Source organism: Aedes aegypti, chromosome 2, assembly GCF_002204515.2.
Source record: "Aedes aegypti strain LVP_AGWG chromosome 2, AaegL5.0 Primary Assembly, whole genome shotgun sequence".
Taxonomy (NCBI): Eukaryota; Metazoa; Arthropoda; class Insecta; order Diptera; family Culicidae; genus Aedes; species Aedes aegypti.
The window spans coordinates 129480614-129499132 of record NC_035108.1 but is presented as its reverse complement, the minus strand read 5'-3'; the positions used below and the strand labels follow the sequence as shown (position 1 = coordinate 129499132).

General features: G+C 35.4%; 1 protein-coding gene across 3 annotated transcripts in view; it reads right to left on the bottom strand.

The window, feature by feature from the left end:
* Positions 1-3257: 3257 nt before the first annotated feature.
* Positions 3258-18519, bottom strand: part of LOC5568744 (pyridoxal phosphate phosphatase) — a 28591-nt gene continuing 13329 nt past the window's right edge. For 2 of the 3 annotated variants that reach the window (XM_001658073.2, XM_021842357.1), the window contains exons 2-5: positions 15331-15668; positions 14958-15253; positions 4626-5005; positions 3258-3740 (exon numbers count right to left, since the gene is read on the bottom strand). In XM_001658073.2, coding sequence (XP_001658123.1) covers positions 3566-3740; positions 4626-5005; positions 14958-15253; positions 15331-15427 — 948 coding nt within the window. In that variant the 5' untranslated portion in view covers positions 15428-15668 and the 3' untranslated portion in view covers positions 3258-3565. The remainder of the gene's footprint in view (positions 3741-4625; positions 5006-14957; positions 15254-15330; positions 15669-18519) is intronic. The other variant, XM_021842358.1, reaches the window with a different exon arrangement.

Here is an 18519-nt window from a genome sequence, read left to right as displayed (position 1 = left end):
AAGAAGAGAACAGGATATTATAGTAATCAAAGGAACATTTTTCAGTCCTTGTTACATTTTTAAACCTTGTTGAAAGTGACAAGTCTCGGTTTTCCCAGTTGCCGAGAATGATCTTGAGACAAGGAAAAGAAATGAGTCGAATACAATAACTTGTTTTCTTATCTTTTATTTATTTAGTTATCTAGTTTGAAGAAGTAAAGGCTAGGATTCTGATGCATGGTCAATATCGGTGTAATTTCTTGGCTTTATCAAGGGATCGGCAAGCCTCGTTGGATAAACGTACGGCTCGTGCTGTAAAAATCTTCATTCTGCATCTTGTTGCGTAATAGTAGTTTACGGAACAAGTTGCAGAATGATGATTTTTACAGCACGAGTCGTAAATTTATCCTACGAGGCTTGCCGAGTAGGATAATTACGACGAGTGCTGTAAAAATCGAGTTCTGCAACGAGTTATGTACAACATTTTTTGCAATTTCGTAGAAGATGAGGGTATCAGAAATTATATCGAAATGCATTCATCATTATTTTACAATTTCTTATATATTGTTGTATTATGATTCATAACGTAACTCAAAACAGTTGCGTAATGAGAAAGCGTTGCGTAATGAATCATTACAGCCCTTGTTTCAGTTAGGTAATGACTATTCCCGCACTGCATACATCAGTGCAGGAAAGTAGGACGTTTCATGACAGATTAGCGTGATGAAAAACAGCCTATTACGATGAGAAATTGCAAAAACTACTATTACGATACAGTATAATTCAGTGCAGGAAGTGGACTGTTTCATGATAGGTTTATGTAATAAAAAACAAGGATTTGTTTTCGCAATTTCTCATCGTAAAAGGCTGTGCGCCTATCTGTCCTGTCGTGCAACAGTCTGCTTTCCAGCACTGAACTATACAGTTTCGTTAGAGTCATAACGAAACTGATTTCAGTTGTGTAGTGACCATTATGCAATGTTTTTTCATAAGGCCACTGTTTTGAGTTGTCACACAACATTTTTATTAAATTGCAGAACAATGATGATAAGATTTCTGATATCCTCAATAAGTCTATCACGAAATTGCAAAATATATTGTACGCAACTCGTTGCAGAGCTCAATTTCTATAGCACTCGTCGAGTTTTTCAACTCAGCGAGGCTCGTTAGATAAATGTACGAATCGTGCATTGCCCATAACTGCATATTTTTAACATTCGACAAAAGTAGGCATTGAGTAAATGGAGTACCGTAAAACGGGGTAACTTTGATAATGCGAGACTCTCAACATACTAAACGAAATAACAAAGTTCCTGTTAATCTGTTAAGCAAAACGAATGCAAAAGTAAAGAGTATTAGTATGATACTTCATGTTAAAGCTTTTTCCGTTGGAATCAAGTACATTTGAGGATTTATATGCAAATATGGAAAATTTATAAGATTTTAGCAATTTTGAAATGCTCTCAAACAATCTGTTCTACGATCACTATTTGATGAAGTCATACTGAATTCGTCACTTACACTTGATAGCCTAGTTATAGTAGAACTCGAATTCGGTCTCAAAACTCTTAGCGAATACTATTTTTACAAACTGGGACCATTTTTGTAATCTAAGTCAGAAATTTCCATATAGCGTTAAACGCCTAAAGATATGCAACGCCCTACAAATGTTCTGTAATTCATTCAATTTTGTTCGAGTGATGCTTCATTATCAAAGTTACCCCAAAACAGAAAACCGACTTTCGATTATATGAAAAATTATAAAACCATTAAGAATAAATCTTTTAGAAATCTATCAACTGGAATCGATAGTTAGGATACCAGTACTTGTTTTAAAAATATGAATTAAAATTCTTTGAAACAGCATGCATAAATATTCAAGTTTTCTTCAAAAAAACTATCAAAGTTACCCCGTTTTACGGTACCAAGTGTTCATTTTATGGGAGGAAACTAAAATTTCTAAAAAATACCAGGAACTCAAAAGTGCTTATTTGAGGCTGATATTTTGTACAACTCATATCGCATACTAGGTGAATAGTCAGAAAACAATTCTGATAGAAATGCCATTGCTACTACATTACGAGGCTCATTTATAGTCTCAATGTGACTGTTATGCGGTTATAATTACCAATGTGACAAAACAACTTGGTATTTTTTTCGAATTTTCTAGAACAATCTCACAGATTTAAGTAAGTTGATCGAAAGTACTCATCATTTGATGACTCTCCATGGTATTAACTCCAATTTATCAAAAATGTCGAATGTGACTGTTATGCAGTTATGGGCAGTGCAGTAAAAATTATCCAACGAAGCTTGCCGAGTAGAATTATTACGACGAGTGCTGTAAAAATCGAGTTCTGCAACGAGTTACGTACAAATTTTTTTGCAATTTCGTAAAATAACACTTGAGGGTATCAGAAATTATATCGAAATGCATTCACCATTATTTTTTCAATTTCTGAAAAATTGTTGTGTGATCATTCATTACGCAGTTCAAAACAGTTGCGCAATGAGAAAGCGTTGCGTAATGACTATTCCCGCGCTGCATACTGCAGTGCAGGAAAGTAGGCCGTTTCATGACAGATTGGCGTGATGAAAAATAGCCTATTACGACGAGAAATTGAAAAAACTACTATTTTGATACTTCAGCTTTCCTCCACTAGCTTATGCAGCGTTATGAGTTATTAAACAACCATTTGCAGAGTGTTTTTTACGAAATTGCAAAATTGTTGTACGCAACTCGTTGTAAAACTTGATTTTAACAGCACTCATTGTAACTATCCAACTCAGCAAGCATCGTTGGATAAATGTACAATTCGTACTGTAAAAATCATCATTCTGCAACTTGTGTAAACTTCTATTATGATACTTTGAGGCAACACCTAATAGCTCAGTGAACTGATAAGATTTGGAAAACAAAATAATTGGTAGACGAAATTTCATATGGAAAGTGTCGGTCCCCCAAAAAATATCAGAATGTCTTCAAAATCTGATGACTGATAGGCAATATCGACTCAGATTCTGAAAATAGAAGAGCTTTTTGAAATTTTGTGAAACAGGGTGCAAACATATTGAGAAGTAGATGAAAAACCGAATTTAGTACTAAACCATTTAATTCCACTAGAGTTTGTATCCTTTGACAGATACGAGGTACGAGAAACAAAAAAGTTATCGTGATTCGCATTTTTTTTTGTGGTGAAGCTGCCGGTAGAGGGGTTAATTCCGCAGGGTGAAAAAAATGTAAAAGTAATCGGTGAAACGAACAAACTCTCGAAATATTGAAGTTTGGTTTAGTAAGTAATCTATATTCTCATACTGAAACATACAGTGCAATTAAATTGACATATCACAAATTCCATTACTTCCAGTAATCTGTTCTATAAGGCAGCGTCCATTTATTACGTAACGCTAAAATTAGCAAATTTTAACCCCCTTCCCCCTCCGTAACACTTCTTGTATAAAAAATTTCAAATTTTTGTATGAGCCGTAACGCTTGAGCCTACTCCCTACCTCCCCCTAGAGCGTTACGTAATTTGTGGATACCGCCTAATGTAAATAGAATTATTTTACTACATCTGTCACCACCCTAATCCATCACATCCTTATACAGTTGTATAAAATCAGCAAAACTATCAGCGTAAAAGTTGGGCAGTTCTTCTGGCTTATTGTGTGCGAACATCATGGCTTTGGTGGTACCACCGCTGAGCATCAACACTTTCTGGAATCCACATCGCGCTCCGAATCCCATATCCTGAGGCAGCCTAAAAAGAGAAAAAACAACGAATCAGAAAAGCCGCGCCGCAGAAGTCAATCTTTAAAGGTGTCAATCCTCATTTGATAAAATGAAACCATGCGATCCGGTTCTGCAAATAGTGTCTCGTTGTTGACTCAATTGAAATTCATTCAAATTGATTTGCAATAACAACAATAAAGCTTAGATAACAGACAGCCGAGTGTTTCCTGCTTTCAGTTGTTACCAGGTATAACACCCGTAACTGACCATTCAACTGATTGTATCTATGCAAAATGAGTGACGACATACGAACTGTATTTCAGGTTATCACGCCGTATGCAAATTCTAATCACAGTGTGTCTGAAACCGTTATTAACGAATAAAATCATCAACAATTGTGAACGCATTATTTAAAAGATATGGTATTTTAGCACTCCTTCTGTAAATTTAGAAATGTTTCTGCGATGAAAATGGGAAATATAGTTATTTGAGAATTAGTGCTATTTTCAACGGATATTAAAAAAAATCCTGTGCCGTTTACTATTCAAATCAAAATAAATAACTATCAGATTGACATTCAACATTCAAAAGATGTTACATTGCTTCGATTGCTTCTAACCGATGAATTTGAAGACTTTCCGCTAACAGAATCACAAGTTTTAATGGTTTGTGTGTTTAATAGCATATTTAGTAGCATATCAACTCGTTCGTGACTTGTTTTAGAATAATGAAAGTCCCTTAAAAATGGCCCTGAATCTTCAAATCACTATAACACTATTCCTTGATGAAACATATTCAAATTCATAGAAAGAATGCTTTGTTACCATATCTTTCGAATGATAGGCGCAGATTTGATGGTATTTTTTCGTCAATAACGGTTTCAGACACACCGTGACACGTTATCAATACTCACATATCTCCAATGAACAGCGTTCGCTCGGGTTGGGTCACGTGAAATTGTTCCAGTATGAACTCGGATAGCGCTTGACCCGGTTTGCCCAGAACTAGCGCTCTCCGTCCGGTTGCCTTTTCCAGGATGTCGATGAAGTACCCCGGCCCTATGACGTCCATATTGTCACCCAACGGTATGACGTAATCGGTGGCGCCCACCAGCAGCAAACAGTCAGGATTGCGATCGAGATAGCACTTGGCTTTCATGAGATGGGACAAAGAAACGTTGACATCGATATCGACGACGACGGCTCCCACCGCAGGCCCACTGGTATCGGTGAAGTAGCTGGCAAATGTGCGAACCGCGTTGGCGGCGCCTCCATCCGGAAGGCGTTCTGTTGGCTGAAATTGAAACGGGTTTCAAATATTTGCTTAGAATATTTCTCTTATTTGCAACTCGTTGCACTAAACTGTTTATTCAATATATCATAATAAATATCCTAAATGGTATATAACCCATGGGTTAGAGTAAGTGAAAAGTGCCGCGATCGGTTAGTTCTGTTTGATCTTTCGACCTTGACGCTTGCTCCTACGAGGGCGAGCGACGAAGGCAGGATCAAACATGTCGCGCGTCGGTCTAGTAAGTGAAAAAGTGGCGTGATCGGTTAGTTCTGTTTGATCTTTCGACCTTGACGACCTGCGAGCGACGAGGGCAGGATCAAACGGTGGTAGGTCATTTGGCATAAAGCCGTTTGGCATAAAGTCGTTTGGCATAATGGTCATTTGGCATAAAGTCGTTTGGCATAACGGTCGTTTGGCATAACGGTCCTTTGGCATAATGGTCGTTTGGCATAATAAGTCTGAAACCAAGAATTTCTTAAGATGAGATTCGTTTTTACGTTTCTTTTGAATCTTTCTGATGGCTTTAGGCTTGTTGCGGAGTCAATAATTGACAATAATTGATACAAAATTTCACTTTATTCAACAATCATATGCTCTTGAATAAACTAAAGCATATAAGAAAAGTTATTGTCAATAATATTTTATAATTTATGCAGAAATTACCTTTCTTTAAAATATTAATTTTTCTTTTGAGTTCCGCTATTGGAATATTTTTTTGCACTGAAGATTTTGATAGATTTAGCACTAATTTACCATTCCTTCAAACATTGGATTTCTTTTAAATGTGATGTAACCAAATTATAGGCATAAAAACTGTTGATTTGAAATTGAAACAAATTTTACCTTCTTTTATACATAGGCTGTTCTTTTAAGAGCGGGGATGAACCAGCCTCGGGCTGAATTTCCCCTTAATGAAGAGTCAATCAATCTTTTAAGATTTCGTTGTTCCCAACTAACAAAATGGCAGCAATTGATGACATTTATCTGCTCAAGTTATCAGCGAAAAGAGAAATCGATTACTGGAGTTACTTTGATGGGTTGTGCTACTTTTCCCGTAATGTCGGTTCCCCGAATGTCGTTACCCCGAACGCCAGTATCCCGAATACCAGTTCCCAGAATATCCCGCTTCAACAAAAGTCCACTTCCCCGAAAAGTTTGTGTCACTCATACTTGTCGTAACTTTAAACATTTCAGGGTGGTGAATGAACTGGCCATCTGATATGTACCCTTCTTTATTTAATTGGTGGTTCTTTCGAGTTCTACCGTCCTCAATATGTTTGCCAACATGTGTATAGCCAAGAATGACAGAATACCTACTTCTTTTGATTGCTTATCGTTCTTGCTCGTTCACCTTCCAGCCACTAAAGACTATTATAGCACCTATTCAAACTGCAGGTGCTATAATAGTCCCCCCCCCCGAAAAGTGGGGAAACGAGTCATTCTAGGAACTGGCATTCGGGGAACCGACATTCAGAGAAACGACATTCGGGGAAAAGTAGGACAAGAGCTATGATTCTGAACGCAATTTTTGATGTCTTTTCGTTTTATTATGCCGCAATAGTTTTTGGCGTCTAATCTTCTATTGATTTAATCATATATTTTGCCTTCTTCTAAAAATAGGCTGTTCTTTATATTTATACTGTTTTTAAATTTTATTATTCAGTCAAGCTAAATGTTCACCAGTTATATATTTCGCAATTCTTGCAAGATGTGCTGTTAGAATAACAATTACTTTAAAACCTGTAAATATTCAACATATTTTTTTGCAAACACAAGATCTACTTTCAAGATATGCTGGAAAAAATTTGTTTCAATCACACATTTTCTCTCCTTTCGATAATAGCCAGCGTTTTTGATGTACACTTTCAAAATTAAAATTTATATTGAATGTGTTGTTCATTTGAGTTATGTTGTGAGAAGATATTTAGTGTTACAGCCTTAAACATTTTAAACGAAAAAAAATCTGCTCTTTTATAAAGGCTATATTTGCATCATGCTGCAATAATAGATCTCTGGATAAGAGTTTTTAATATTTTGCAAATAAATGTTTCCTTCTTCTACCAAGTAATTTTCATCAAGTATTACGTACAAACTGGAACAGAGTTTGATCTGCAGCAAAATATGTGCATTTCCTTTATTAATAACTGCGAACTTTCTTTGCCAATTTACTATTTTCAATTATCTATAACGCAACAATTCAACAATACTTTATGTTCTGGGATGTGAAGAAAATTATTGTTCCGAAAAGATCTTCCACCAGACCCGTCACGAGTTTTATTTAGTTATGCTCTCTAATGTCACTACAATTTATGACATTCATAGCTTGGATTATCTCTGAACGACCACCACGCTCATTGAGAAACTAAGAAAAAAAATTGCTATGGGCTCAGTGGTGTTGATCTCGGTGAAAGATTCGTAAATGCCGATATTCATTCTTACTCAATCATTATGCCAAACGACTATTATGCCAAACGGCCATTATGCCAAACGACCATTATGCCAAACGACCATTATGCCAAACGACTTTATGCCAAACGGCTTTATGCCAAACGACTTTATGCCAAACGACTTTATGCCAAACGGGGTACAATCGGATCAAACATGTCGCGCATCGGTCTAGTAAGTGAAAAAGTGGCTTGATCGGTTAGTTCTTTTTGATCCTTTGACCTTGACGCTTGCTGCTGGGCAGTGCGTCAAGTAAGCCAAGTTTTTTTTCCTTTTCGGGTCGCGCGCCTATTTTTTTCTGAGTGCTTTTATATAGCCGAGCAAACGAGTGAGGCTGAGAGTGGATTGTGGATGCACAGTGAAGGATAAAGGATCAATTGGTGAGCTCGTTCCATGCTACTATTTCTAATCTATAAAATATGTATGACTGCACATTTAATCGTTACAATTGTGGGACGTAAATATGAATTTTCAACAAACTATGAATTGTTCGTCACTGTGAGTGTCGACACAAACTCTGATTCATGAATTATTAATGTTTCACATTTTTTTTTTATTTTCAGAACACCCGTTTTTACCTTTATTTTTGTAATTAAAAAAAAAAACTTTGAATGATTCGACACTACAAGTGTAGACTTGCGAAAGGTTCACTTTATTCAACAAACTTTGGATGGTTCGCCACTGTAAGTGTCGGCATAAGAATAAGAGTGTTCTATGATGTTCCAATCAATCGAGTTTTTTGTTTCTTTTCAAATAAGTAAAGTATAATAACACATACTTTCATCCTGACAGCTGTAGGAATGTTTCATTTAGGTATTTGTTCAACAAACTTTGAATGGTTCGCCACCTCAAGTGTCGGCATAATTTTCCACTACATAGAAATTGTTCATATCAAATGAAAATATTATATTTACAAACAAGCATGTATATATCTCACAAATCATTATTTATCATGGTCTAATCGCTTGTCAAAGTGAATCCTGTGACCCAACGATCCTTCCCATTAACAAACATCCCTCCCAGTAACCTTTGTGGAGATGCAGAGGCAAACACGGTCTCCAAATAGCAAAGGTTACACACTAACATTCCTTCCCCCAATCCCACCTGACTGCAAGGACGTGGCCGGCGCCGTTATTGACCCTGTATAAATAGAGGCACTGAATTATGCACATTGAAGAAGATTATGGCCAATCCCAGCCGAACTTCTAGTTGATTCTTTGTGCATTTTCACTGACTTCGGTCAATCACGGAATAGCAACCATTGATATGTGTAGTCAGTCTAAGCTAAGCTAAGCGTTTATGTGAATACATTTTCAGTCAATCTTATAAGAATTTTCAAGTGAATTATTGGTGTACCGTCGATGGGGGTGACAATGAGTCTGGGGGGTGAGATTGGGTCAAAATGGAAAAAGATGATTTATGAAATAGTTCAGCTAATAACGCTGATATTACTAAAATTTATAATACATATGTTAGGGTACATATTAATACACATAACTAATCACAATATACATTTTTAGAAATAGTAGTTTTTGTTTAATAAATCAATAAACTTATGTGTTGAAACTAGACAAAATTTACAACATTAAATTTCTCCTGTGCAAAGTATAACGCATGTACTTCAATTTCTATTGTTATATTAGCAGAAGGTTAAAAGTCTTTTCATTGCACTTCACACGTATTTTCCGAAATCTATTTGATTTTTCCACAAAAAAAATATTTTTTTTCGGTGCATTGTCTAAAACATTAAAAATGGGGGTGAGATTGGGTCAAGGAAGAACGATGGTGAATGAAATAACAAGTCTACTTTTTTATCGTTCAACGGTGTCATGAGTACTCTTTCCTTATTAAAATGTGTTTATTCTTTCTAAATACAGCATCGCTGAAACATCAAACAAGTCTAGTTGAGGATTCCGTTCATTGATTAACAATGCAACGCATTTTGACTACTTCTCAAACCAGCAACTGTTTTTCGTGCGCAACAAAATTGTACTATTTTATCAAATGTTTTTTTTTTTAATTTAATTATTTATTAGCGTTTTTATATTATAGAAACATCTCACGGAAGTAGAAATGAGTTGGATCGCTGAAATACTGGGATTATGACGTCAACTTCTGCCTGAAATTTATTGATCGTGGAATGTCGCACCAAAATTTAACTATTTGCGAAGGTTTAAAATAATCACTGATTCTGTAAACCTTTGGGGAAACTGAATAGGTTTTATGGCAATGGGGATGAGACCTTGAAGACAATTTGAGGGAAAAAACAAGAAAATTGTGTAAACTTGACGATAAATGCTGGGTTTACATATTTTTTTCTCATAGCTCTTCAATTTTTTGCTATAATCGTTCGTTTAAGTGGGCTTATCATACTTGTGAAACATCTTAGATGGCTTTTCGTCTTGTTTGCAACGTATTTCATCAATATTTTTCAGCTGTGAATGATTTTACAATCATATTCTCAAAAACAAGTTATTTCAATTACAGTGACCCAATGTCACCCCCTCTATGGGGTGAGATTGGGTCATTTTTCATTTACTTGTAGCGCCTCAGTGCATACATATTTTTCTATAATATTTTGGACAGTCGTTACAAAACCATTAAAGAACATACAAACCAAATTTGAAGTTTTTTGGAGTTAAATTGCGAAAGTTATTCAATAAATAAATCGTACATATCCTTTTTTGACCCATTGTCACCCCCAACGACGGTAATTTTACTCTGGTGATGCGATTTTAATCTGGTAAGAATTCTTCAACATTTAGAATTTCAAGAAAAGAATTCTGGCAGTTATCTTTGCAGGATTTAAGTAACAATGATACTAATGATATTCTAGAAGAACACTGAGGATCTGATTGAAGATTAAAAAAATACAAAATCTTCGATAACTCATTTAGATACACTTGATAGAATTTATAGAATTTTATTTACATAAGTTTTGGAAGATTTGTAAAAGTTTTTCTTAGCCAATTTCATCTGGAAATTTTACAGGTGAGATTTACGAAAAAAGGGTTTCAAAAATTGTAGCAAGAAATCGCTCAGTGATTTGACCACATAATGTAGCATTCAGAAATTACTAGTTCTTCAAAAATTCCGTCATGAAACTTCAATGAATTCTCGGATACTTTGTTTAGGTGCTCCTGACACTCTTTCTAAAAAAGTTCACTTCAAATCCTACTAAAATAATTCACGCGTTTTTTTTTGCCAGAAACTCCGCCGCATAAAAAATCATAAGGAATTATGAGTAGATCACAGACAAAATATTTGAATTCAAATGTAGTGTAAAGTGAGGACTACTGTAAAAATAAACCAAAAACATGTATTGTTACAGTATCATGTAAATTTAGATGAATATCTATTTTTTCAGTTGAAAATGCTAAACTCATACACTCCCGTGCATAAGTTTGGGTTCACCCCCAAAAAAACATACAAAAGTGTTCAGTCCATATTTCTGCGATTACACGTCCAATTGAAACTCTCTAAGCCGCATTCGAAAAGCAAATAGTAATTCTTACTTTGTATGTATTTTTCCAGAAACATTTTTTGAATTTTATATACTAAATTTTTACTTAAAGTTGTGACATTTTTCAGAAAAAACACACTGAAAAAACATTTGTAACTTCCTCAGCATTGGATCGACCTAAATTTTAAAACAAGGTGTCATTAGAATCTTAATCTTATATTCTCTGAAGAGCGCTCACGAAATTTTTGCGCAAAAATCTGAAAACTATTCAAAATTAATGAAACAGTCATTCAAGTCATCGTGCAAAAGTTTGGGTTCACTCCTCAGTATGGTGTATCGTGCAAAAGTTTGGGTACACCTGAAGTTACTTAAAACACAAAAAATATGTAAAATATCAAACCAATCATGTACGCGCCATACTTTGTGTTTGAAAAAGCTATGAATTATTAAAATCGGTTGAAAAATGGCTGAGATATTGACAAAAATGATTGGCGTGCGGTTCAGGTGAACCCAAACTTTTGCACGATTTGCATCATATTTAGGAGTGAACCAAAACTTTTGCACGATGACTTGAATGACTGTTTCAATGATTTTGAATAGTTTTCAGATTTTTCCGCAAAAAAAATCGTGAGTGTTCTTCAAAGAATATGAGATTACGATTTTAATGACACCTTGTTTTAAAATTTTGGTCGGTCCAATGCTGAGGAAATTACAAATGTTTTTTCAGTGTGTTTTTCGAAAAATGTCACATTTTTAAGTAAAAATTTAGTATACAAAATTCACTAAATGTTTTTGGAAAAATACATACGAAGTAAGAATTACTCTTTGCGTTTTGAATGCGGCTTAGAGAGTTTTAATTAGACGCGTAATCACAGAGATATGGACAGAACACTTCTGAATGTTTTTGAGGGGGTGTACCCAAACTTTTGCACGGGAGTGTGCATTATTGTGTAAATTTAAAGTGAATTCGATTGAAAAATAGTAGATTGACAGTTAAAAATTGCGGTTATTTCCATGCTCCATAAATTTCATCCATATGAACCTAATTTTACAATATTGTTTTACTGTAAGGGTCAATTGATTATGCAATCAAGTCTTCCAAAAAAATTGCCATTCATTATTTTAAGAAATACATTCTTAAAAAATCCTTAAGGAATCTCCGTGATTTTTAGAATACCTTGCAATCCCACCTATTACGAAAGATTTATTTGTAGTTTTTCATTAGATTCATTCATTCTGATCTAACCAGAAAAATTTCTCGAAGAATCCCTATCGAGTTGCCTAGAAAATCTTTTCAAGAATTCCACCAGAGAATCCTCTACGTACTTCTTACTTATATATTATAAAAATTCCAATTTTTAATTTCCAGTTGTTCATTAAGGCAGCGTCCATTTATTACGTAACGCTAGAATTGTAAATTTTTGATCCCCCCGTAACGCTTTTTGCATGAAAATTTTTAAGCCGTAACGTTAGAGCCTATTCCCCCTAGAGCATTACGTAAATTATTTTTTAGATTTCTCTTGAATCAAGAAGCAACAACTCGCATTCCTTCAAAATTCTCCCAAATTTATTTATAATTTTTCAAAAATGCCTAATTAAGAAATGTTCAAAGAATTCCATCATTCCTATAAAGTTCCTAGCAGAATACGTTCAACTGTTCTATCAAAAACACTTCCACGAAAATTTTCAAAGATCTCCCGAGTAATATGTTCAGGGATTTCTAAGAGAAATATATTTTTGTTTCCCTAATATTCTATCAAAAAATTTACCACAGATTCATCTAAGTATTTTTCTGAGATTTTTTATTTTTTTAAACCGCACTAACGATTCTTTTGGGATTTTTTTTTTGACGAATTTTTTCACCAGATTTTGGGTGAATCTTACTTGTAGGTTCTTCTTCCGGAAGCGATAGCGGTGTCCCTCAGAGAACAACGGAGGCGGGTAAGTGCACTTACTGATGAGAAGGCGTAATTCGGACCATCAGGTGCCGAAGTCGTATACGGTAAGTTGGTTGAATGTGCTGCGTCGATAGCGTGCTGAATCATGCGGCTTGCATGCAACTTCTTGTACAGCCGCACTTGCTATCGGCCATCTGTTGGTTCGTGCATGAACTACACGATTGGTAGCCGGTGAAATTGCTATGGCTGTGACGTCACAAATTATGCTGGCAACATTATGTGCGGTTGCACGATATAGTTGCCTCAGCGGCCCAAGCGTTGCACACTCGAAAAACACAGTCGATGTTAATCCGATGGGTCTGCCAACATCTGCCCTAGGGTGGTACTCTCGTTTGAAGGGAACTTCAAATGATTCAACATTAAAAGTTTTGTTCAACCACAAAATTATTGCAAAATTACCTTTATGTTTCGAAAAGTGCGTTTAACAATATTGATCCGGGGTATTTTGGCTAAACTAGATTTGGATGATTTTGCTTTCTAAAACAAGATGGCTGCGGCCTGATCAAGAAAGCAAGCATGCTATTATATTGCAGCTTAAGGATAATTAACTAATATTTTACGGTCGACCCACGTGTTTAAAGTTACTTTCCAAGTTGGATCTTCACAATCGGACTCACGCTGCAATATGACTAATACAAAATTTTAATTAACGTCAGTTCTGATTCAGTTTTATTTTCTTCACTTAACTTCTTTATAAATTCACTTACTGCACGTTAACTTTCTTTTCTCAATGCCACTCTAGACTTTTACTATGCTACCAGGACACAACATCTTCTGACTATGGTTGAACTGCAAGAGAATCTTCAACTCAATTTTAAAAATCATTTACCCAACGTATCAACCCGAGCTATTTCGTTTGGCTATCTTCGAAGCTTTAATTCCGATTTTAGGTAAATATTTTGAATCATGAACACTGTTAGTGGATTATGTACGACTCTTCAGAGACCTGGAATGCAAATTTAAATGATTTAAAGTAGAGACAGTAAATTGGACCCAACTATTTTTTTTTTTCAAATATTATATATTTTATATATGTTATTTTTTGTTGGATACGGTGAAAGGATTCAAAGGATATAGCAACCACGTTACATGGTTCAATAACTACTCCAGGATTATCTCAATATTTTTTTTGAGAGAAAGTTCGCTGAAAAAAAGTGTTCCTATAAATAATTTTTAATACTTCTTTGCCAATTCTTGAAGTTATTCTCGTAGGGATTCATGAAAAAAATCCTGGAAGAATGTGCGAACGATGTTATGAATCATTGAATGAATATGTTGGCAGTTTTGAAGACATTGCTGGGGTGTTTTAAAATGGAATCTAATGTAGGGCTTCAAAAATATCAGAGGCAATTACGAAATAAAAAGAATTAAGATTTTTAAAAACTATGTCTATTGAGATGCAATGAATGCAAGACTGGATTTTCTGAGCCTTTTATGTGAAAAATAGGGTCCACAAAGGCCGATATACAAAGTAAATTTTATCGTGATTCCCATTAACGAGTGTTACCTCACTCATTATCAGTAAACTTTAACTGAATTTCTTAAGTGTCAGCGAAATTATTGAGTTCAAATCTGAAAAATTAATCGATTATTTGAAGCTAATGAACAATAGATTATATTTTTAGAACGGATGATTTAATACATTTGAACTCTTGAAAATTGTACATAGCTGTGCATCATCGTAAATGATATAAGCTACTGAATCATTCGATTAATCTAATCAACATAATTTTGAAAGGGGCCTTCCTTAGCCAAGTGGTTAGGGTCCACGGCTACAAAGCAAAGCCATGCTGAAGGTGTCTGGGTTCGATTCCCGGTCGGTCCAGGATCTTTTCGTAAAGGAAATTTCCTTGACTTCTCTGGGCATAGAGTATCCTCGTACTTGCCACACGATATACAATTGCGAAAATGGCTACTTTGGCAAAAAAAGCTCTCAGTTAATAACTGTGGAAGTGCTCATAAGAGTACTAAGCTGAGTAGCAGGTTTTGTCCCAGTGGGGACGTAATGCCAAGAAGAAGAAGATAAGTTTGAATAATATTCATAAATTCTGTTGTTCAATTGTTCGCCACTCTATTCGATACTCACCCCATCTAGAACAGTAAATCCTTCAGATCGTAGATAATTCTTAAACACCTCCGTCCCAATGCAGTAGACAGCATCCTGCATGTTAACCGATTTTAAGTACTTAACCGTGGTTAACGCCGGATGTACGATGTCGTGCTCTTGAGATTCAATTCCAAGCTTACTGAATTTTTCTCTGTATTCATCCATGGTCCGCATTCCGTTGTTCGATATGAATGCCAATTTCTTTCCATTTTGCTTGAGAAGCTGCAACGCTTCGTCCACCCCGGGAATCGGTCCAGTAAAATTCCACACCACTCCTGAGAATAGTCGTAAAACAATCTGTTAGTCACCGGACACCGGATTCAGTGCAAACAAAAATTTTGCGCCAACCCACCATCACAGTCGGACATTATTGCATCGAACGAATCCAGAAATGCTTTCTTTTCCTCTTTGGATAAATCCAGAAGATGTCTGATGTGACTTTTGTCCATCTTCCGCTGTGCAACGCCAAGTAAAATATTACCTATAAATTATCCACTAAATCCTCGCTGATACGCCAGAACACCCACACGGCACGTGCCCGAGTTCACTACCAGACCTCGGAGCTGCTACTCAAAGAGGACTGTGAACAGCGCGCCAAAAACCACCCGCACTGATACGAATCACTTTCGCAACTGAAGACGACGCTCGCTCGTGGTTTTCTTCTAAAGGGGGGAATCTGTCGTCTGAAGCCTACTTACAATCAGAAAAGAAAATTGTCGTAGTCTGTCTGGTTTGTTCTCTACGCTCTTGCCATAAAATTATGCCTTAGAGGCAGACGAGTTGTCTATCAAACGGATGTCTTGTGCGGTAAGAAAAGGGGTTCGGCGGGAAAATATAGTTGATATGTTGCGAAACAATTCAGACGATTGGGAGTGGGTTGCCCGTGAACCATGTTAGTTTTGAAGGTCGTAAACCTTTCTCGCCTTCTAAGCTCTTTTCCATACGAAGGCATATTTTAGGATCCGTATAGACCGTGGACTTTAGTCAGACTTTCCCGCCAAGAGGTTACGCGTTTTATGGGCGGCCCATTTGGGGAACAAGCGAAATGTGATTGAGGAAAATGAGAAAACAGCGGAAAAATGCTTTGGTGTTTTGGGACATTCGAGCATCTGCTCAGCTGTTTTATGATGTGTTGAAAATGGTTTCCTAAAATAGAAAGTCATTGAAAAATAAGAGCCATGCTTGGTTTGACCACCTGATGTGTTACAATAGGGGAATCACCTCTCCTGTATAATACTACCGTTATCATTCAAATTTTGGACAGTTTACTGAAAAAAAGTAACAAAGTTCATGTTTCGAAAAGTAAGTAAGACAATTAAACAGTATTTCTCTGTGCTACATAAAAAGTAGTTTTAATTGCTATTTTTCATACTTTCTCGTGCAAAAGTTTGGGGTCACCCTTAAAAACATACAAAAATGTTTTGTCCATATCACTGGGATTACAAGTCTTATTAAAATTCTCTCTATAGCTCATTCGAAAGGTAAAGAGTGCAACCTTACTTTTTTGGTGTTTTGACCTAAATATATGACGCATGTATCGTGATAATAGAAGATTGCAACGAATTTTGCCGAAAATTATTATTAGTTTTATTCGACATTTGCTCCAATGTTTCAACATTGGATATTTCATGTAACTTATCGGTACTATACTAGGGTGGGAGCTTCAGAATCATTTTCAAAATTTTATTTAATCCTCTGCAGAACCTACTTTCTGATATTACAACAGCTAGCCCTTATTGGTAATTTATAAAAATATAATTGGATAAAGAAATTTTATATATTGGTTACATTTGGTTTGAATGCCCTAGATACATGTCTACTTGAGGGTTTGAAATAAAGTGATTTTAGTTTATGTAGGAATAATATATGTTTTACAATCTACTACAGATGACACGCAGGCTTCATCCTTTGACGGAGAGGCCTGTGTCATCCGCAAACAAAGATTTTTGACATCACTGAGGTAACTCAGGTCAGATGGGAAAATATTGTATAATATTGGTCCCAAAATGCTGCATTGAGGAACACCAGCTCTTACAGGAAATCTTTGGAAATCTTTCAGATTTGAAATTCTGATAATTAACCTGAAGCAGAACGCTTCTTGACAGATAACTTTGGATAATTTTAACAAGTTTTTAAATTTTACAATCAAGCCTTCATGCCAAACACTGTCGAATGCTTTTTCTATGTCTATGAAAACATTTGTCAAATACGTCAACCAACCAATAATGATAAGCTTCTCTCTAGATAGTTTCTAGACGAGAATGAAAAATATTCCACCATTGCCAGGGGCTTTCATATTTTTTGATGATTTTAATAATAGTTTTAACTGTCTCCCTTTTTTGAATGCTGGAATTGGCTTCTGAGTTTTTTTTTACATTTTAGATAATTTCCTAAAGGGCTCAGGGCCAGGGTCCAGTTGAGAAATTTTATTTTTGTAAATTCTCATCGTAATAGGCTGTTTTTCATCACGCAGTTTTGAGTTGCGTAATGAATTATAACACAACAATTTTTCAGAAATTGTAAAATAATGGTGAATTCATTCCGATATAATTTCTGATACCTTCAAGTGGTCTTCTACAAAATTACAAAAAATGTTGTACGTACACAGATTTTTTTTTTTAAATTTCAATGTAGCGTGAACAGAAGAGTACCGTAAAAATAAATCAAATTCATTTTTTGTCACAGCATCACGTTTAATTTTCAACTAAAGATGCTTGAAAGTTACATGATCGTGTGAATTTAAAGTGCATTCGTTTGAAAAATAAGTGATTTATCGTCGACTTTTCAATTTATTTTGATGCTCCAAATATGTGCATGAAAATAAACTAAAATTTACAATATATTTTTAGCTGTGTAACTCGTTGCAGAACTTGATTTTTACAGCACTCGTCGTAATTATCCTACTCGGCGAGCCTCGTAGGATGAATGTACGACTCGTTTTGTAAAAATCATCATTCTGCAACTTGTTCCGTAAACAACTTTTTCAAAATTTTTGTTTCCTAATTGAGAAAACCGTTTTTTAATTTCTTTTTGCTGATACTGCCATATAGTTTTCATAGCAGGATTTCGAATGCGTTGAAATTGCGAATCATTTACAGCAATATTTCACTGAAACTTCTTCTAGAATTTCCCCTGTAAATTTATACATACAAATTGTTTTGTTAAGTTCGTAAAAAGGCGTTCAAAACTATTTCCAAAACACATCACAAATTGCGTCCGAAATTCTTCAATGCTTCAAATCCCAGGATTATACAAGAATTATCTACGAAAAGTGCCTTCGAAAAGTCTCTTGCCTTCTAATCTCCAGAGAAAATTTATTGAAACCTCTAGGAATGCTTTTGCTACCTAAATTATTATAACGGTAAAATAATCTGTGGAGGAATATTGTTCAAAATGACTGCGGAGGGGACAGGGGTTTATTAGGATATTTATAAGGAAATTAACAACAATCTTCCTTTAAACATTTCACATAGATCTTGTGCAATTCCTACAGACTTTCTGGCAGAATTTTGGGGAATCCCGAAGTCAAGAAAGATGCTAG